At 46.8% G+C, this 21,817-nt stretch overlaps 1 protein-coding gene across 1 annotated transcript in view; it reads right to left on the bottom strand.

Moving 5' to 3' along the window:
• grm8b (glutamate receptor, metabotropic 8b) overlaps positions 1-21,817 on the bottom strand; it is a 103,298-nt gene that overhangs the window by 15,834 nt on the left and 65,647 nt on the right. The window contains exons 7-8 of the mRNA XM_076732851.1: positions 10,652-10,852; positions 348-487 (exon numbers count right to left, since the gene is read on the bottom strand). Coding sequence (XP_076588966.1) covers positions 348-487; positions 10,652-10,852 — 341 coding nt within the window. The remainder of the gene's footprint in view (positions 1-347; positions 488-10,651; positions 10,853-21,817) is intronic.

Here is a 21,817-nt window from a genome sequence, read left to right on the forward strand (position 1 = left end):
ACCCCCCAAAATTTTGGCATCGCTGGCTTTAAAACTCACTCCTCATGTGTTTGGTGCAGAACAAATCAGTGCCGCAGGGCTTCAGACATGACTGCACACCAGGAAATCATTTCCGTCTCTTATGGAACAAACGTGTGTCGTTTAGTCAGCGGACCTTGACTTGAGATTGTTCTGTTGAGCTGCAGAAGTTAATGCATCGAGTCTCCTAAGCGGCTTCTTTTGGTTTGCTAATGAAGAGGATAACTTCACGAACCGACTGGGAGGAGCTGGATTTGGATCTGGAGCATCATTCAGGGTGATGACTCACTCTGGTCGACTTCACTGTTTGACAGATTATTGGTCCTTACGTTCAGATGCAGCTGATTGGTCCAGTGTCCGATGACCTTGTACTCTGCCGTCGACCTGTTGTTGATCTGATACTGGAAGATGTCGTAGCGTCCGGGAGCGTCGCCGTTCTCGTTGAAGGTGACCGGAGTCCCTGCGCTTCCTGTGAAAACACAAAGAAAAGAACAGGCTCAGACGTGGCCGACACGTATTTATTGAGGCTGGAACAGTAATTCCACCTCAGCACAGCTGCCTCCACCGGGCTGCGTGGCACAGCTGTAATAAAGGAAATTGATATCTTTGTTATTGTGCGATCACGCTGTTTTTCAGCCTGAGAGCAGCAGTTTCTAGATGCTGGACCACTCGTCTCCTCTTCCATTTGTCAGAACTGCTCTGTCATAAATCACTCACAGAAAAGTGTGATGAAGGTCTGTCTGAGCCGCAGCTCTCAGACTGACTGACTCAAAGTTTCCTCTGCAGTTTCAACCAGCGAAGGTGGGCGATGAACTGCACTCCAACATGTTCGACCATGTTTTGTAAAGCACGTTATACAGCAGAAGGTTTTACAAGAGTTACATCCATTTTTCTACCACATGCACACATCTGGAACAATTTGCAGTTCAGCGTCTTGCTCCGGGACACTTCTTTGATCAGCTGTTTGGCATTCAAGCCGAGAACAGCCCTGCTTTGTTTGAACCCACCACCGCAGCCCCCGAGTTGATTCAACGCATGCGCCGTGTTGTTTGAGGGACTGATGAACAAAATCGACCCAGGACGTTGAGTGGGAGTTTAAAGGTTTCTATCCCGTGTTAAAGCCTGACTGACTGTCATTGTTCTTGGGAGGACGACCTTAACGGTACAAGTGCTAAAGGACTATCTAGAACCATCACAGTTTTATTTCCACGTAGAGTCCCAGGAGCCCTGAGGGCCTCCAAGGGTCGATGGCCTGCTTTGCCTTGTTGGTACTCCAGCCTTGCCTTGACTCCTTCGACTGAAGGAGCAGCATGAGTCCAGATGTGGATGTGATGCAAACAGTATGTTTTTTACTTTGTTGACCAAAATCGGACAAAAGTGTTTCCTCTCAGTTTGAATCATCTTGTCACAGTTTCCTCGTTGTCTCATCACAAAACAACATAATAATAATAAGAATAATAATATAAAAAAAAAAACATCTGAAAGCAAATGTAAAAAAAACATTTTCAACTCAACAGGGGACCTCGGTCGGACCTCAAAGTTCTGGTTTCCATCATCAGTTCAGATTTCCATTTAACTGTGATTTCACATGAATTTTGAGTGATAACAGCTAGCTTAGCTAGCTGATAGCTGCAGTGAACAGCAGCGAGGACAGCGAGGGAAAAGCTCGTGCTCAAACACTGAGGGGAAAATGTGAAGGAGCTGTTGGACATCCTTAAATGTAAATGCACATGATGTTGATTTTAATGTCACGTTTTTCTAATTAAGCTCAGTGCAAATGCGTCCAAGAAGCCACGTTTACATCTGATGGTTGAAACACCTCCGGAGGTGGTTTGAGACAAAATCTATCTTTCTATATAACCTGTTACTTCATTCACGGCTGCGACACAATGAGGACTCGAATCTTCCAGAAGAAAGCGCTCGATGTTGTCGTGTTTTAACGCTCAGATGTTCCGTTAATCCTCCTGAACTTGACGTTTTGTTTTCAGATTCAGTCTCTGGGTCTTACTTCCTTCCCGCTGCTGTATTCTCTGTATTGAGTTGTTCTTGTACAGTCGTGCTGTATTCCTCGCCGCAGGGCAAATTTAACATTGGACACAGCGGAGTCTCGAACTTGAAGTGGATTAGTTTGGAGCTGCTGAAGCCGAGAGGAAGAGCAGCAGATTGGAGTTAAAGAGCAGAACAACAACAACAACAAAGAGAGAGCACATTTATAATGAAGTGAGTGGGCGCTGGTTTGATTCTATCCTGCCCCGATTTCCTTCTTCAACATGAATAAAAGCATCACAAATCACATCAGCATGGCGATGAATCACCAAAGCTCGCCTCGGGGCGTAGATCCCCAGCCCCCCTCCCACCACCACCACCTCGCTCTTTCCACCCCCCACTTCACTTCAGAGAATCTGTGTTGATACAGAATTAACATCCTCGCTCGGCATTATTTCCAAACACGGTAATCATGGTAAGTCTGTGGTGGCACAAGCTGCAGCTTTGTCATTTAACACAATGAGACGACCCACAAACAAAAGATCCGCTTTGTCGGACAAAACACAGACGTTCCAGTCAAATCCAGGACAAAGACCTCTTCGAGTGTCTTAAAGGGCCACTCCGATGGTTTCACATCCTTATCTCTTTTGCTTTAAATAACACATACTTTACAAGCAGTAGCTGCTAACTAAGGTTCAAACCATGAGGCGTAAACCCCCCCGGCCTCTGAGGGAGTGAGGCAAAGACACTGTGTGAGTATTCTGACAGGAAGAGAGTTATTGTGGTTGATGGGAATGAATAAATGTCCATAAATTAGCTTAGAAATCAGCAAAAGATGTTTCACAATGTGCCTGAGAATCATCACGTAATCCAGTAATCCAGTAATCCAGTGACAGTCGTCTGAGCGTACATGAGTACATGGACGGGATCCACCCCAACTCATAATTCCACACAAGAAATATCCAAATTCATTGGTCAGCTTTCCATAAAACATGGTGTCATCTCTATTTGGGTCCGTTCAGATCCACCACCACACAATCTGGACTAATTATCAGAGGACTTCTTCACATCAGGGGCCTCGTTTATAAACCAAACTTATGACCTATTTTGATCTGAAGTTTCAGAAATCCATGTGAAAGTGGTTATTTGTAAAACCTCACTTTTACCTCTAATCAAAGTCTGGACTTGACCGAAGGGATTTTCCAGGGTTAGGATCAGGGTCAGGGTTATGGAGGGGTACTGCAGTCTGCCTGTGGTGAACTTCACCTGGAAATTACCTTTAGTTTGGGGTAAATTTTCCACCACTCATGAACATCTCTCTTACCACTGATGCACCACCTCCAGAGCACTGACCCATGGAAAACTTACCCAAACTCAAGGTACATGAAGTAAACCTGCATTAATCGAATCTTGCTTATAAAGTAGTTGTGGCTAACATGTTATGGAGTCCGTCATACTGCACCACCAGGTTTCTACAGTAGCCCAGAATGGACAAAGCAGCCTCACTACTAGACGCCTCTAAATCATACACACTGGTCATTTAAATCCCATTCCTGCTCCCCTGAAGTTGAACATTTGAATATTTTCTCTAAGTTGACACCAGACCTCGCAGTTCTCAGTGCTACAGATCTTTGCTGCCTCGTTAAGCTTCTTCTTTTAGTTTCATGGCACATTTACTGTCTGTTTCAGCGTGAGTTTGGGAAAGTTGTCCATGGGTTTGTTCTGCATCAGGTCCAGCTCTGACGCTGGTGTCAGGTTGGGTTTTGGAGTAGTAACAAAGCGGAGATGAAGACCTTTAGTCAGGAAGTGATTGAAATTGTTTGGAATCAGAGAACTCTAAAAATCCAATGTAGATACAATGGAAATCAGCCTGTAGTTGGAACAGACCAAAGCGTCGTTCTGGTGGATGGACGTCACCACTCTCAGGCAGCAGAAACAAATACTGGAAGAACCAGCTGTGAGATGGAAACAGCTGGAAGAGGTCTGGTACAGGTTCCACTTCAGAACCACCAGGAATGACACTTTCGTCGGCCTCTCTTACGTTCCCTCCGTCCACACTCCACTGAGATTTAAACCATAAATACTCAGTCTGGGTGTTCTTGAATTTGATTTCCAGGCTATTGATTCTTTGCTGCCATCAGTGATGTCACAGCTGCAGTTTGTCATCAAATCAGAGCAGAGGGAGTCCCGACGCTCCATTAATCCACCTGTTTGATGTGAATGGATCGGACAGCAGCGGCTGTTCTTCACCCCTCTGATGGGAGGCGTGTCGCGCTGAAACACAGCGGGGCGAGCCATCAGTTATTGAACCAGTCTCCTGTATCTGTTGTTTCCTGAGACCTTGGCGGACGGCGTGGGCGGTCAGAGCTGCAGCCTGGCAGCTCGTCTATTCTTCGGTGCGATAAAGCCTCCGAACATGCACATTCACTCCGCTCTTACCTGCATCCTCCCCCTGACTGCAGCTTTACATTTATTCAGGTTCGGTCACACCTCGTTCAGCGGTTCAGCTGTTCTCAGTGAGTTTCGACCATTTTTGATTTCACACCGAACTGACGTGTTTGTCCGTAATTCCCTCCAGATGCTTTGATCTCACATCGATGGGTCTGAATTCTAATTCTGGTGCATGACAGTGTGTGATTGTTGATAACAAACAGTCAAAAATGAAGTTTCTCATTTTCAGAAAGAGTGATAGAAGAAACCCTCTATGTGAATACACACAGAGAGCTGAAAGGTGTGCGAGCAGAAGGTAACCTGGAGGAAGCTGCGTGTCACTAAAATGGTTATGGATCACCTCATGCAATGATGTCCGTATGCAGTACATACAAACTGGTGACATTTTTTAAGAACTGTTTCTGCTTCAGCCTTCAGTTCACACTGTAAACTGGCATTTTCTCACCCAGAAGCAAGAGAGAAAATGCATCTTAAAGGCCCAGCTGGGTGTTTTCATTGGGCGAATGGTTAAAAAAGTCAGAGAAGAACTTTTGCTGTGATCTCATTAAAATGTCGGTATATCTGATCACGCAGGGCAGCTTCTCATTATCCTGCATTTCTGCTGATTGTGTCCGACGACGTCGTGATCATAAAATAAAGATTTAATCGTTGCAGAAGAGCAGCTTGGGGGTGACTGCTGGTTAACAGGTAGTATTTATGAGACATGATTAAATCCTTATTTACATCACACTTTCACACTTGGCTGCATTACGACAGGACGGAGGTGATCACAGAGAGCAGGAGGGGACTGATCAGAGGCTTAACCAGCTGAGGCCCAATCTGAATCAGATTTTGGCTGCGATTTGCAGTTTTGCTGTTTGCCAACTGAAAGGAGAATGAAGAGGAGGGAGAGAATGAACACAGAAGTAACACAGATCTTTACGAAAGAACCTGGAAACTGTTGTCACAAACGAAAACCGTGTGTGGACGTAAATCTGCAAGCAGCTCTTATATTCAAGCTGCTATCAACTCGTTCAGATGCACCAAAATCTCCCTGTAATTTCACAAAGCGTTCACGGAAGCTGCTGCAAAAAGAGGAAGAAAACTCATTCAGAACAAAAGCAAAGGAGAAGTTTGAGCAGGGAGGGTCGGTGGTTGGTTTCCAGGTGGTCACACTCGCAGTAATCTGTGAGCTGGTGGTGGCCTCGGCGCTCGCGGCAGCCTCCGCCGCTCGCCGTGAGGTCGGCTCACTGAGAGGCATCGCGGTGTTTCCCCAGATGTTGAGCTGCTGCTTTCATCCTGAAGTTCACACAGTGCGCGAACAAACAGCTGAGCGCTCGCTGGTTGTTTCCTGCTTTGTTCAGCAGTTTATAAAAAGCTGCATATTTGAGGTGAAGTCGCAGCGGGAGAAGAGCTCTTCACATATTCATCACTTCGCTCACCTACAGTATCTGCTCCTCCTCCTCCTCCTCCTCCTCCTCCTCCTCCTCCTCCTCCTCCCTCCATTGCTGATCTGAGTGTACAGGGTTTCTCGTGCTGTGGCTCCACAGGGTCAGTCCTGATGCATCCCTCTTAAAAACGGCAACAACAAGCTTTTATCGCCTCTTAGTAAGCATCCGCTGTCAAAATGAATTGGGGGGGTCTCCCTGATGTGCTCCCCCCTCTGCCCCCCCTCTGCTGCTCGTGTTCAAACAGGACTTGAAGATGGCTTTAGTACAGCAAACGCTAACATTAGTACGAGCGTCTCGATTAGACTCCTAACGCTCCTCTAAAAATAAGCGCACGGGCGAGGAGCGCACGGGTGAGTTAGCGATTAGCCCCCCGGCTGCTGCCGCCACGGAGCCACGCTTCGTCCTGGATTTCATACATGGAATTATGGGTAACCACGCTGGCCCGTGTTCAGAGAAGTGAAGCGTAAAAAACAGAGAAGCCGCCCGAGTTTGATTTATGTCAACGTTTGATGTATGTGAAGGTCCAACCGAGCATGCTGTTCACAGATTTACACAGGAAAGCCCCAAACACAGTGTGACACGAGCGTGTGTGTGTGCGTGTGTGTGTGTGTGTGTGTGTGTGCGTGTGTGCGTGAGGGCCCTAATAAGCTCAATCAGGCACAAACCACATGAGCCACATGCTGAGGCAGGACTCAGCGATGATGCACGTGAGCTGATGCGGCGCTTCAAAGCTGCAACCTGGACCTTCAGCGAGGAGACGTTTTCTGAGGCTGCAGCTGCGCTCATGTCATCAGAATATCAGAAACATCGTCACCGAGCTGATCAATGACGGCTTGAAACTCTGCAGGCGTCACTTTAAAAAAAAAAAGATCAAATCCAACATGTGAAGCTTCAACAGTCAGCAAAGGAATAAAGCAGATTTCTGTTCTTTCTAAACCGTTCTTCTGTTTCATGGCGACAGTGATGGTTTTCTGACATCCGCTGGGCTGAAGGATAGAGAGCAGGCTCGAAACAGAGCCTCTGAGTCACATGACAAAACACGTCGAAGCCCTCCAAGGTTTGGTTATGTTGAGGGACAAAAGCAGTTGGTCCTGGTTTGGGTGAAAGAAACCAGCTGGAAGCAGTCTGAGGTTTCGATTTCTCCTCTGAGGACTTCCCAGGTTAAAGAAAGACTGATTCTCCAAATCACGTATTTACTTACAGCAGTTCTGCACTTCATTTTTAATAAAGTTCTACATATTTTATTCATTTTGACAGAGCTGAAGGAGACATGATGTCTGAATCAGCTGTGATCCTGAGAAGAGACCACGAGGTTCCCGCTTTGTAAAAACGTCCTGAGAATCAAACTCTGGTCCTCACAAAGCCGCGAGAAGACGAACGCACGAACGCATCGCGCTCCTCCACAGTGAGGTTCCTCCTCCAGGCTTTAATCTGAAAGACGACTGACTAATCTTCCTGTTTGTGACACGTTTCCTGTTTCTGCCCTTGTTTGCTTAATTCACTGAACGAGGCAACAAACTGTTTAATGTTTAAAAACCACGCCTTGCAGCCATGAAGCGGCTTTAACTGAGCACAGATTTACTGTTTCAGCCCTGCAGCTCGAATTCGCTGCTGATTCAGTGTTTAATGTCTCTCCTCCTCCTCCTGAAGAAATAACATCCAGCAGCTCCTCACATCCATCAGGTACCACCAGATGAATCCCTGAGAGCGCATCAGCCACAAAATCTGCTCCAATCTCCTCCTCTCTGTGTTTTATTTCTGTCCTGCATCTCTCTGTGCTGAGCTGGTAGATAGAAAAATTATTCAAATTGAATCCCTGCAGGTAGGAGGCTGGAGGGAGGGAGGAGGGAGAGGGGAGGAGGGAGAGGGGAGGAGGGAGAGGGGAGGAGAGGGGAGGAGGGAGAGGGGAGGAGAGGAGAGGGGAGGAGAGGGGAGGAGGGAGAGGGGAGGAGAGGGGAGGAGGGAGAGGGGAGGAGAGGGGAGGAGAGGGGAGGAGGGCGAGGGGAGGAGGGAGAGGGGAGGAGAGGGGAGGAGAGGGGAGGAAGGAGGGGAGGAGGGAGAGGGGAGGAGAGGGGAGGAGAGGGGAGGAAGGAGAGGGGAGGAGGGAGAGGGGAGGAGGGAGAGGGGAGGAGAGGGGAGGAGGGAGAGGGGAGGAGAGGGGAGGAGGGCGGGGAGACGTATGGAGATACGAGGGAAGATCTCCTGTCTGAAGTATTAAAGTTTACAGGAGGATCGTGGAAAGAAAAGGTGCTTTCAGCAGATCTTCTGGGCACAGGTGACGGCTGTGCTGAGGAAACTGGCTGAATCACACTGAATTTAAAGGGAACATTTACTGCAGAACGTGACTGCAAAATATTTCATGAGCTCTGCAGAGCTCGTCCCGTTTTCCTATTTAAAATTACATAAACTGGAGTAAAACCATTTTCTAAAGATCCAGACTGAAACAAATGACTGAGATGAAGGTAGAAAGTAATTTAAAGGTTTGCTCTGGTTTAAATCCCAGCAGGCTCCATCATTTTTTAGGTGTGATTGGAGGTAATTTCCTTTATTTTCACACTTCTCTCTGTTATGAATGATTCACGGCCTTTGATTTGATTAGATTTGTGAAGGAGTTATATCATGTGATGGTGTGATTGGTCCCTGAGAGGAGATTAACAAACACGCTCACCTTGACGAACAAAAGGAAAAGTCACATTGAGCGTCGGCCTTCAGCGGGAGGAGAAACTGAACACGCGTTCTGCTTTTCCACTTTAAATGGGAGAAATTCTCTTTGCAGAGTCGTGAAAAGGAAGTCAGCCTTGGCCATAAATGCCTGCGCTCAGACGCCAGAGAGGGAAAATGAGCTTCATCAAAGCTTTTGTGAGACCGACAGACGGCCTTGATTCGACCGGGGAGAAAAGGTTCATCTGACACGTTCGAACGCAGGACGCTGCAGAGGAAAAGCAAACAATCACCGATGATCCTTTTCATCGGAGCTCCGGTCGTTCTTCGCGGTCCAGACCCGGCACGCCGCCCTGGAAGGTTTATTTTTCTTTTCACTTGCTGCCTCGCAGAAGTGAGAATGTGTGCGTTAACACCTGCTGCTTGTGGTCGCTTCACACCTCCAGAGATTTTTGTTCCTCCTCGCGCTCAACCAGGTGCTTCTGCTTGAGGTGGAGAGATGAGTTTGTCATATCGTCCCCTTTGGTTGTTGCAGTCTTCATGCACTTTTTGTAAATAACCACATAAAATGACAAAGCTACAATATCATATTGTTTTGGATGCGTACGTGTTCCTCACAGCTGCTGCAGCACACTGAGCTCGCTGGAAGCTAGTCAACGCTGAATCTTCTTATCTGATATCTGCGGTGTATGAGCTGTTTCCAGGCCAGACGACCTCCGAAGAGCTGTGTGTTCTCAACTTTAACAAATGCATAGCAGGCTGTCTGAGCCAATCAGGACAGCGGCTTTTTACCCGTCTTTACTAAAGTCACCCGCAGCCAGAAGCTCGCAGATAAAAGCAGAAACAAAGTAAAAAAGGGTCCGAGGTCAGTAAGAAGAGGCATAAAACTCCAAAAACAAATATTTAAAGTATTCAAAATGAGTGACTGGCGTGTTCTGACCCGTCAGTGAACACAGTGTTACTATTACTGATGAAGACGAGGACAAAACTACCCGAACGAGACATCGAGACGTCGTAATACAGTGGAATTATCCTTTAAAAACATCCACCACCACATACGAGGAGCGTGAGCTGTGTGTGTGCGTGTGCGTGTGTGTGTGTGTGTGTGTGTGTGTGTGTGTGTGAGGTTTGTGCTTATTAAGGTTACGTGAAAGCAGACGGGTCGTCGGACTGCAGCAGCCCCCGCTGAGCTGAGTTTAATGAACGTGGAAACAGGAGGAAATAAACGCCGGCGACCGTATTTGTTTAATAACGAGCGGAGGATTCCCTGATGACGGCGTCAGCGTTCTCGCTTCCTGCTGACAAAGGCCTTCACCGGGAGGTCGACCGCCACGAGAGGGGCTCGGACCGTGATGACGAGGAAGATGAAGAAGATGGGGAGGGGGAGGAAGAAAGGGGAGAAATAAAAGAAGGGTTAATGAGGGGTTGACTCCTCCTGTTGGGTGAGGCTGCAAACAGCTGCGCCGACAAAAACAAAGATGATGAAGGACGAGGCGGTTTGTATCTTCTTCTTCACGTCCTCTTTCTGCCTTTGTCTTCTCTTTTCCAACATTTTTCACTTCCTGTTTCACCATCACACATCAGAGAAACTGCAGCCAATCGCCTCGTCTTGGTTTGGTAGTTCTCCCTTTTTGTTTGACGTTCTGACGTTCTTGACGCCTCATGAGAATTCAGGGATTCATGGCCTCCACACAGGTCCAGCACAGGTGAAGAAAGAGTCCACGCGTGGAGCTGCTCTGCCCTGATCTCATTTCCATGATAGATGCTCGATTCGCAAACCTTTGTCCTGCTGCTGAACAATGAACAGAACGCCTCACCTGACAATATGAGGTTTGTGGCTCCTCCGCTGATTTCGCCTTTGAATCGGACCTCATTGTTATCACTGATTCATTTTTAGCAGATGTTCCTCAGACAGTTGATGAGAATAAATTTGACTTATGCTCAGTGTTCTTGCTTTTGCTTGTGTGCATGTGTTGTGAAAGGAACAGTTTAATTCCTATAATCCCTGAAAGCCACATTAAAATAAACGTTAACAAGCTCAAACACACTGCAACTGATGACGATGGTGATGAAGATGCTGAGAATCACCCGGCGGCAGCTCTTACCGTTGAAGCTGACGGCGCGGATGTGGGCCAGCAGCTCCTTGCCGTCGATGTTGGCCATGCGGGGGCACAGGCCGGGGTACCCGGCGCAGAGCTCGCGGTGCATGTGGTGCAGAGCGTGGGCCATGGCGTACACGGCGTCCATCACGAACTGAACCTTCCCCTCCTGCTCGTAGGTCGAGTCCCGGCCAACTTTCTCCAACCCTGGAACAGAAACAGTGTCAGGTGACCAAACACGTGACAACACACCGTGGGCTGAGACTGAACGCTCAGTCAGCCTCTGACCTCCAGCGTGAGACACGGTCGACGTGGACCTCATGGTGAGAAGACTCCACCTGCTGATGAAGGTCATGTGTTGTCACAGATTTTACAGATAATAAGAAAAATGAGATAATACTTTAATCATTTCAAGGTACTTAAAGGACACTTCTCTCATAATCATTATGATATACAGACCTGAAATGATGAGCTAATTTTCTCATGATTTTTTGATACTGAAGTCATAATTATGAGACACAAACCTTGTAATTAAACGTGGGTTTTCCATATTTATGAAGAAGTGATATTGGAAATGTGACATCTCTTATTGTAATTCCAGTTTTCTCAGTATGTGGATCTCAATCGTGGAACTAAAAAACAAAAGTCACAGTTGAAAGATGACTTCTTGTCTTCTTCTTTTGAAGCACCTGAAAACGTTCCTCTGTAGGATTCATCCTCGGGGGATCGCAGACATGAGATCTGACTGGATTTCATAACAATGTGAACAGTGTTGACATTAAAGTGATGGACGGACTAATTGATGGACGTCATCATCTCCAGAAAACATCACGTTCAGAGGATAAAGGGAAGAACAGTTAACGAACTTCACTTCATTTCTGGCTTTTTCAGACCAAAGGCCTCAGAGTTTGTCCTTGCCGCCAGGCAGAAAGTAACTCACAAAGGATTATGGGATTGTAAAATGAAACACATTTCCTATAACTAACCCATTAACACGAAAAAAAATTACACTTGGCTCCATCTCATTAGATGTGATTAAATAACATCGTGGAGAAGACATCGTCATCTTTTATTTGAAAACTCTGTAAAGTCCTTCCAAAAATTTTCACTGAGTAATTACCATTATTAGAGCGGCGGCGCTCTGCGCTCACGCCGCCGGCCGGAGAGCAGGGAGGAGGAGGAGGAGGAGGAGGAGGAAACTAACTGCCAGACTGGACCCTCCATCAACAGACAAGACTTCTCTGAATTAATAGGAGCTTAGAAATGAAATCCAATTTAATTTTAATAGCAGGCGGGCAGTGGGGGATCTGTCCGAGGGGAGACATTTGCTCCGGCAGTAAAGACTGATTACACGTCTGCACGGCGGTAATGAACGAGCCTCAGACGGCGGGCGGAGAGCCGGAGATGTCAAACAGCCGAGGCAGAGAGGAGATGTACGGCGGAGCGGCAGATGATCGCTGCTGCTGCAGATGATGAGTGTCTCCTCAATATTTAAAGAAAACAAATGTCGGGTGGTGGAAATTCAAATGGAGCCTGAACGCAGCGCTTCGAACCTACGAGAAGCTCAGCGGCTCCCAGGCCGAGTCCGACGTCTGAGGAAGAAGCTTCTCCGAGCTGGAGAACAGTCCAGTTCACAAACAGGCATCAAGGCAAAAACTAGATGTAGATCTAAATCTCGTTCTTGGAGCAGCTTGATCATCTAACACTGATTAAAGCAACGTTATCTGACTTTAATTATCACCTGAGTCTGCAGCTTCCCTCGGCCTGACTGAGCTTTGCAGCGAGTTTCAGCTCATTGTTTGTCTGTCCGGTTCTGGTTCTCGCTCAGTCCTCTCTGAGCGTCGCTTCTCGGCTGCAACAGGCAGAGAAAAAGCTGAGAAACACCACTGTTCACTACCTGCTCAGTCAGAGATCAGCTGGTGAACATCGTGGACCAATGAGCAGCGAAAGAGTCAGATACTTCCCACGGGGGGTTGGTGGAGCCCAAAAACAAAGCTAAAGAGAGAGAATATTGAACTTTTATTGATCACGTGGACACACAGAAAACTCCAAACGAACGCTAATGTCGCTCCATCACTGCTGGATGTGGAAATCAGCAACTGTTTATGATGATAAAACGATGTAAAGACTTAATAAAAATGGACCAACGTTGATCTAACTCATGGTTATTGGTCAGAGGCGTCATCAGGAGGTGGCAGACTAAGAGTCTCCATGGCGATCCCTCCAACAGCTCTGAAGATACTTCAGTCTGGATGTCTCCTAATACAAACACCGTCCTCTCAACATGCCAGTGTTCATAACTTCCTATCAGTGACAGCCAATCAGGTTGGAGCACTTCCAGAACTTTTAGTTTACTGAGGCGTGAGATGATTAAGAAGCCGTGTGTTCAATGAGCAGAAGAGCTGGACTCTACGTTTCTGCAGCTGAAGACAGAATTCATTCGGAGTATTAAGAAGATGCTCGCTGCTGGTGTCACATGTTTCTGTTTGTATGCGTGTTTACGTTCAATATGCAAATATTCTACGTGCAGCCCACAGAGGTCGATTAATGCTTTAATTGTTTGACACTGCTTGGAGAGCAAATGTTGAGTAAGACTTTCTGTCACTGGACCAAAGGGATGCTGGTTCAGTGGTGAACTCACACACCTCCCATGTGTGCGAACATGGAGATATCATCAACACTATCGATACCGTCCACCCTGTGGTCCCATTGGCCTCCTGGTTAAGGTGGACGCCACATAAAAGCAGCGTCCTCTCTTTGATGACCTCCATCTCTCTCCAAGTCACTATTGAATGAAGACAAAAATGTCCAAGAAGAAGAAAGTATAAAAATTCAGCTCTATAGTTGTCCTGCTATCGGACAACTGGTGTTAGAGGAGGGGTCATGGCATCGTTAGAGTTCATCCTCTAAGGACCATGAGTGTCTCTGTTCGTTAACGCAGCCTGATGACCGCTGATGACGGTGATGATGATGAAACTCTAACAGCGACTGAGGTGAGGCATCGCACTTGACAGACAGCTTCATCATGGCCGCTGGCATTTCAATTACACGTCACTTAGAGGGCGAGTTTAATTCCCTCCCGACAGGACAAACGCGTTTCTGTTCTCCCTCTTTCTCTCTCGCAGGCGTCCTTCTGTTTCAATTAGATTTGGAAATTAGATAAACAGCAAACTAATTACAGAGGTTAGCGGTGATGAGTTCAGGGGTAAACCAGCCAAACTGTTGCGTCTCACACACCTGAATGTGTTTACACTAATGGTTTTTTCATGGGCTCTGTCGTCGATCAGGAGCGTCTGTGTCAGACTGAGCAGGATTAATAACGTTTCCTCGCCACAGAGATTCTGACTGAGAGTCATAAAACATGACAGGCACGTCCGAGCTGCTCAAACATTCATGAGTTGCTCCTGCGTCCATGTCAGAGCCGAAGACTATTTCTTACAATCAAACAGCGTGTCACATGGAAACAAGTGACCCACAGCACATGAGAGGAGAAGTGACATAAATCATCTCAGCAGTCACTCAAACGTCCGGCAGCAGGAGATTTCTCTGCTCTGTGACATTTATTACTCAGACTGTGACGTCTGCTTGTCGTTTCGGGTTTTTCTTATTAAAAAACTGCATGACGTAGTGATTCAAGTTCAAAGTCAGAGCCAGCAAGTCGTGACCTGTAAGCACCAGGTTCCAAGTCCAGACAGGTCAAGACAGGTGAGCGCCTGCAGTAGCTCCAAGTCAAGATGAGTAAATCCAGAGACTGGTCTCAAGTCAAGACCAACAATTCCTAAATCATGACCAACAAGATCCAAATCAAAACCAGTCCTGAGTCAAGCTCCAAGTCAAGACAGCAAACCAAAGTCAAGGCTGACAAGTCCTGCTCCAAGTCAAGACCAACAAGTCCAGAAACAAGGCCCAAACAAGACAAACAAGACCAAATTCAAGGCCAACAAGTCCCAAGTCAAGTCAACTGAAAAGTCTCATGTCAAGACCAATAACTCAAAGCCAACAAGTCCTGAAACAAGTCCCAAGTCCCCAGTCATTGCAGGTCACTTTTCCCATCAGGGTTCTGTGATTCGGCTGCTGGTCAGACCTCCTGATTGTGACTGAGCACAAACAGCAGATGCTTCAGCTATCGTGTGGTTTTTTGATGATAAAGTTCAGATCAGATCAGCCTTTTCAGAAACCAACAGCTCTGCAGCTCTGTTCACTGAAAAGGTAAGAGAGCTGCTCACAGCCTCTTCCTCCTCTTCAAAGCAAAGTGTTGACACAAAAAAAGTTCTGCTGCTGAGCGCGAAACAGCTGCTGCATCCCGACGTGGAAGCAGCTTTTCCCTCAGAGATCCCTGCTGCGTTCAAGCAGAGGGGAGACGCCCGGCCTCTGCCGACATCACCTCTTCATCTGCTGACGTTTCGAACCAAACCAACTGCAGCGCGACGAGAAAACACACACCAGACAACACACAGAGGTGTTCCAATGCAAATCCGGCTTTCATCCCCACTCAGAGGAGCACGACGGGAGGGAGCGGTGGTGAAGAAAGGTGAGGAAACAATGAGGCTCTTAACTCAGCAAACACGACATTCAGGAGAACAGACTCAAATATTCATGTTTTCTGGTGAAACTGTTTGTGGAGTCCCCAGGTGAAAGAAATTATCCTCGGAGCGAAAGACGAGGTTTCACCTGAATTCAAGAAACTCAACATCCTGCACAGCTGCATCCCTGCTGCTGAGGGAGCAGTTAGACCGCGAAGAGGTTTCGTCTTCTTTCCTTAAAGCGGCCGAAATGTTGGCTGCAACCGCACACAGCATCCCGATGAGTTAGCTTACAGCTTGACAGCAGTGCAGCTAAATATGCTAACAAAGTTTGCTCTGAAGTGGCGCTAAAGGAAATCAAACCTAGATATTTTACAGAAACTAATTTATGTGTTGAAATCAATTCTCTCGTCTTCTTAAATGTATTTTATACTGTATATTGTCTATGAAGCGGGAGGTAAACTGCCTCTGTGCAGCGTTTTGAGGTCAAAGCCGTGATCTCTGTTTCTCAAACTGGACTTCATGGACCATTTTTAATCTTATCAAAGTACCTGAAACAACAGGACAGCTTGAGCTTTTATGTTAGCTTATTTTCGCTGTTTTCGGTATAAATGGTCAGACATTAACTGATACTTGTACTGGATATTTTAGGGTAGTATTGATGTTTCTGGGTACTTCAACTGCTGCTCGGACTCAAGAAACTGCAAAGTCTGAAAACAACAAACCTGACTAAGTTTTTAGAGCCAACGTGACGGAAACTTTTGGAAGATAATAATAATTTCAGAGGAATTGACTTTACGGCACCTTTCATACAAGACTGCACTGCAATCAACTTGCAGCTCAAAGAAATCACAAGAAGACATCATTAACTCTGATTGTCTGTGAACAAACGTCCATAAATCTACTCAGAAATCAGAGAAAAGGAACAGATATGAGCTTACTAACATGTTTCAGTGGTGCAGATTTATCAAAATGTGTTGCCTAAAAGAAGCAGCATGCAGATCATCATCTATATATTCATAATCAGATACACACAGACATTAATCAGGATGTCCGAGGTTTAATCTGATCGAAGCAGTTTGATCGCTGAGCATCCTGTCAATGACCAAAGTGCTTGTCAGGTGGAGGTTTTGTCGTGATTCATGTCAGACGAAAGGTCAGGGGGTCACCGAGATGATCAGTGGACTTTATGTAGATCAGTCCTCTGAGGTCAAACATGAGGATAAATAAGCTGTCAGGACTTTGTTCTGCGCCACAGCTACAGCCAATCAGAAAGCGGCCCGCTGTCATCAGGATCTCAACCGCTAAATCAGGTGTTCAAACGACAAACGTGTCTCCATTATCCAAACAAGCCTCTCTGCCGGCAGCTCACGCAAAAACAAGCACAACACTAATTATAGATCTGAATCGATGGAGGGCTGACAGGGAATCCATCGGTTGGAGGCTGCAGAGGCGCGAAGGTTTCACATCGCGACCTTCAGAGAGGAAGAGGAGCTCGGCTGTGAAACGGAGACGGAGCTCCTCAGACCGATGCAGATGATCTGTCCGTGTCAGCAGCTGGAGGGGCGTGTCACCGCCTGCGTCTGATCGACAGCAGCAGAGCGAGAACCAGACAAACGGACTTGCTCAGCGGCTTCGACGTCACGAGCCGACAGCGTGTCGTTAGCGGTGCTGAAGAGCGAGGACGACGACGGCGGCGTCGAACTGAACCAAAGGGACATCTGCAGCTACGTTTGCATCCTGTTCAACGTGCTGCTCGTGAGCAGTCGACCTGTTTGAACGCTGCTCAACGCTGGTTTGGTTCAATAAGTGCACGAGACCTGAGTGCAAGACTTCAGCAGGAAAGCCAGCATGGGATGATGTTCAGGGTGACCTCCTGCTACGATTCAACGCTGACATCACGGCCTCATCAAAGATTTGATTGGCTCAATCAAAATAAGGCCTCCATCCACACAGACTGGTGCTGCGTTCTTTAAGACAGGGATTCAATAATGCCCATAATGCCATCTGTTAATAAAATAAAACCTATTGTGCACGCAGAAATCTAATTTAACGAATCCATTGATGAATCTGAGTGAATCTATCAAATTCTATAAGAATTCCTGAAGAGTTGATTATTTCATTCAGAGCTCTGACACGAAGCAAAATCCAAACCTCAATGACACCTTAAACGAACCGTCAGTGGATTTCTCAAATATTTCAAATGAGAGTGTAAATTAGAGGATCTCTGGCCACCAAACCCAGATTCAGACGAAGGGGTTTGCTGTTTAAAGGGGTAAATTAAGGATGATTCAAGGGTATTTTGGGGATTATCGTTTCACAGCGACAGTCTCAGTTGTGAGGCGGCGATTATGACGTGAAAGTGTGACAGAAGGAAGAGAAGGAGGAAGAAAAATTGATTTTCTAATTTACTCTCATCCCAGCGTTCGGGAGGAGCGAGGGGCTGCTGGTGGAGTGAGGTGGGGGGGGGGGGCAGTATTGGATTTCTTTTTAAAGCGACACACTCTATCTGGCAGGAAATGAGGTGCTCAGAGGTGGCGGCGGCGTGGCGGAGCGGCAACATCATCCCCGGGCGGAGGGTGATGGAACGTCACCCTCAGACCTCAGGCCTCCGCGTCTCATGGATATCTAATCATCCTAATTAATTACCATTAATGTGCAGGCTTTCCCGACTGCCCTCTGGAGGGATCGCACCGAGCGCGCTAATACGTGTCAGCTGGTGAGACGCTCCCGAGGCGGCGGCGTCTTCTCTGATGGAGGGTGGAAGCCTCGCAGCTGGAGGCACATGAAGGCAGACGTTTCGGGGTTCACAGACGTGTCCGGGGTTTCAGGTCCATCATAACTGTTCCTATGATGACGAATGTTTCACAAAAACACTGACGTGCGAGCCAACAGGTCCAACAGCTGTCAGGACATTTCACTCAGAACCACACGTCAACATCATCAGTACAGGTCACCTGACAGACCAAGCGTCCATACAGCTGCTAGCATCAATCAAAACACCACACGTTCACAAATGTGGCTGTTTTTTCCCTTTTTGTCTCAGAAGCGAATCAACAGGACTACAGAGCTCCTAATTCCATCTGATTGTGCAGACGGCAGGTCAGAGCTAAATGTTCAGACTGACAGCAGAGACAGAAATGTGTTTGTGTGCAAGACGCTGTAATTTTCCTTGATTACTACCAGACCCTCCCCAACACTGAACATCATCATCATCATCATCATCATCACGAAGGTCTGATGATCAGAGTCCACGTCTGGAAGTGACATATAATCCAGCAAAGACGTGCACGTGCTAAAGTTAGCGAGCAGCCGCTCATCTGCCATCTTTGGTTGAGCACCAGAAAAAAAGGTCACTCATCAAGTTTTAAACCCTCGTCTGGAACAACACACGTTTTAATTTGGCGGTGTGGCTTTGGTCACGTGACACAGACGCTCACAAACGCCTCCTCGGCAGAGCCTGAGACCCTCTGGGGGAGCTGAAACATGGACATGAGCAGCTGGAGGATGGAGAACACTCTCATGTGTCCACAGCCAGCAGCCGGTTAGCTTAGCAGGTAATAAAATAAAATCTGCCTTCCAGCACCTCGAAAAGTCTCTAATTAACACGTTATATCTTGTTTGTGTAATTCAAACAAAAGCAGAAGCCAAAAATGCTCCGGTACAAACCCCCATGAGTCCGCTTGGTGGATTCTATCATCACTGGACAGAACCAGGCCAGACGATTACCTCAGTCTCCCTTCTTTCAGCTGAGCGAACATCATGTCTGGAGCATCATGTTTGACAGACATGTGAGCGTAGCATCAATGTCCATCTGACTCTTTCCCAAATGTCAAAGTATTCCTTTAAGTTCATTTCCTGTTCTTTATCAAACACATTTCATTTCATCGAGGTGTGCAGACGACGAACCAGCATGAACTTCATTTGTCTTCTTACATTTCTGTGTTTGTTTCTTGAGCTCCGCCTCCGTCAGGTGACACCGATGTACAGTTTCATTTGCATCTTTATCATCTTTATGTAAATGAAAAGCGATGTAATGCATGAAAATAGATTACAGTGTCGCAGTGTGATACACACACACAGGCAGACACACACACACACACACACACACACACACACACACCTGCAGCCTTTCAGCATTCTGAGCTCACATCTTCACAGCTGTGAAAGACACTGCGACGACACAAACATCTGTCTCAGCACTCGCACGCACACACACACACACACACACACACACACACACACACACACACACACACACACACACACACACACACACACACACACACACAGGAGGATGCTGACCTGCTGACTCAGCTGTTTGTTGGTGTGATGACTCTCCTGCAGCTCCTGAACCACAGGCTGTTAAGACATTTTAGACTCCTTTTAGGGGCGTTCACACACCCTGAATTTCATATCAGCACCCCGAAAATAACAAGATTTTTTTTCCACACACACAAACAGTGGAGCAAAGAAGACAGGTGAAGACAGGATGGACAGACGTCGACCACAAATGTCTGAAATGCACTTGACCTGAACATGGTGACAGCGAGGCTGCTGATGGGAGGGAAGCTCGTCCTGGTCAGAGAGCTAACAGCTAACAGCTAACAGCTAGCAGCTAGCAGCTGATGCAGTCACGCACAAGCACAGGAGGACAGACATGATCCTTCTCCATGTCGAACAGGAGACACTCCTGGCTCGACAAGTCCAATACTGGTCAGGTTACATGCAAGTGTTCGTATTACTGTAATTCACCGGGTTAGCAGTTGATTTATTTCATCAGATTTGATGAAAATCACATTTTCTAGCTGCATTCAACATGTTTGTGAGTGTTCAGCCCGTCCACAGTATTATTTCACATGTACAGAGCCTGAGCCCCCCTGAAGGTCTGATCCTGGAATCGCTCCCATCCGAAACTCAGTCTGGAGCTTCCTGCAGTTGTTTGAGAGATGCGTCCTGACAGCAGCCGACCAATCGAAGCCGTCCACTGAGCTCAAGACTCGCAGCTTCATCAGCAGTCGGGATGGAGCGGCTATTCTCAGAGCGCTGACGCTGTTGTTCTGTTGTTTCAGCTCTTTCTACACACTCATCTGTGTTTACCCAAAACCTCCCGCAAATCCTGTTTCGTGTGTCGGACATGTTTGTAAAGGATGTGGCCCTCAGTGGCCCCCTGTTCTCCAGAGAAAGTCCTCCCGAATCAGGGAGGATTAAACCCTCTGCAGGGGTTCTGAGTCAGCACAGAGGGACTCAGCAGACGAGAGCTGGACTGGATTCATTCAGATCAAACAGCTTCTCATTTACATCTGCTTTCAGTTCAGGTCTGAATCCACAGTGACTTCAAACAAGCAGAGAAAGTCACTTTTTGTTCAACTGCAGAAACCACCAGAATCAGTCGAACTGACGGGTCACTGTTCCCCTGAGCTCCAGGTGTTCTTGTTGCATTCGAGTTCCAGAGTTAAACTTTCATTTTTCTGAAATCTAAATCTCTTAAAAAGCCCAGATGTTTGGTGAACCAAGGACTCATCCAGAGCTGCATGTATCCTCTGATTTTGCTATGACTGGTTTCACCTCTACACAGCCCTGGACCCTGTGTTGTCTCTGATGAGCCACTTTTTATGTAAAGTTCAAAGTAACGTTCATTCTATTCAACGGTCCACTTTAAATAGTCCGTTAAGACCAGCGAGACATGACATGAGGTCCAGGAGGTCCAGTTTGAGGAACACATTCAGAACTCTGAAGCTTAACAAATGCTAAAATAGACCTTTCTAACAATCTAACACCGGATTTTACAACTTTGCAGGCAAGTACTACATCTTTAAGCCCTGACGATCACGAGGTGAACAGCAGAAACACTTTGCTCAGGCCGCAAACTGATTTCCTATGAATGTGCACTGACATGTCCCTGATTCACTTCAGCAACGTTTTGACTAATACTGAGCCTGCTTCGGCGTTTTTTGCCAGACTGGCCTGCAGCACCTCTGCAGCGTCGCCGGACCCTGTTCATAAGGGGCTTCACCCTCGGCTTAAGGGCCGGCTCATGCTGAGGTGGACCACAGAGGTGAGCCGGTCCCTTCACAGCCCCACAGCTAAAGAAAGCGAGTTAATGTTTATAATTCTGATGCCACTGAAGCAGCATTGTTATTTGAGATGTTGTTTTTGAATCATTTTGTTGGTTTTTAGTTTGAGGTTGTGTGACTTTCAGTTTCCACTGCAGGTTGTGACTGTTTGCAGTTTCATGTGTAAAGTCTGTTTGCTCGTTCTCAGACTTTGTATTTGGCTTGTATTGTACGTTTCTGTTGACACGATGGGACTACGATTTTTGTTTTTTTTATTGTTGTTGCTTTGAACGCACCCCAGGTAGACTTGCAACCACTTGTGGAAGCTAATGGGGATCTGAATAACAAATAAAGAATCAGATGTATTTCTCAGACTGCCTGGCCGTTGTGGAACTGGTTTGTTTTGGCATAATTCAGCTCCAGCTGGGCAAAATGGGCACAACAACAGCACTTCTGCTCATTTGGAGAGCTTTTATCGAATGTGTACTTTTCGTTTTGCATCACTTTGAATTAAATCCTATTGTTGTTCTTCTTTTTTCCTCCAAATTCTTGTTTCATTTCTGTTCTGCCAGCTTCGTAGATGCGAGTGAGAA

The sequence above is a fragment of the Chaetodon auriga genome, chromosome 6, assembly GCF_051107435.1.
Source record: "Chaetodon auriga isolate fChaAug3 chromosome 6, fChaAug3.hap1, whole genome shotgun sequence".
NCBI classification, from domain to species: domain Eukaryota; kingdom Metazoa; phylum Chordata; class Actinopteri; order Chaetodontiformes; family Chaetodontidae; genus Chaetodon; species Chaetodon auriga.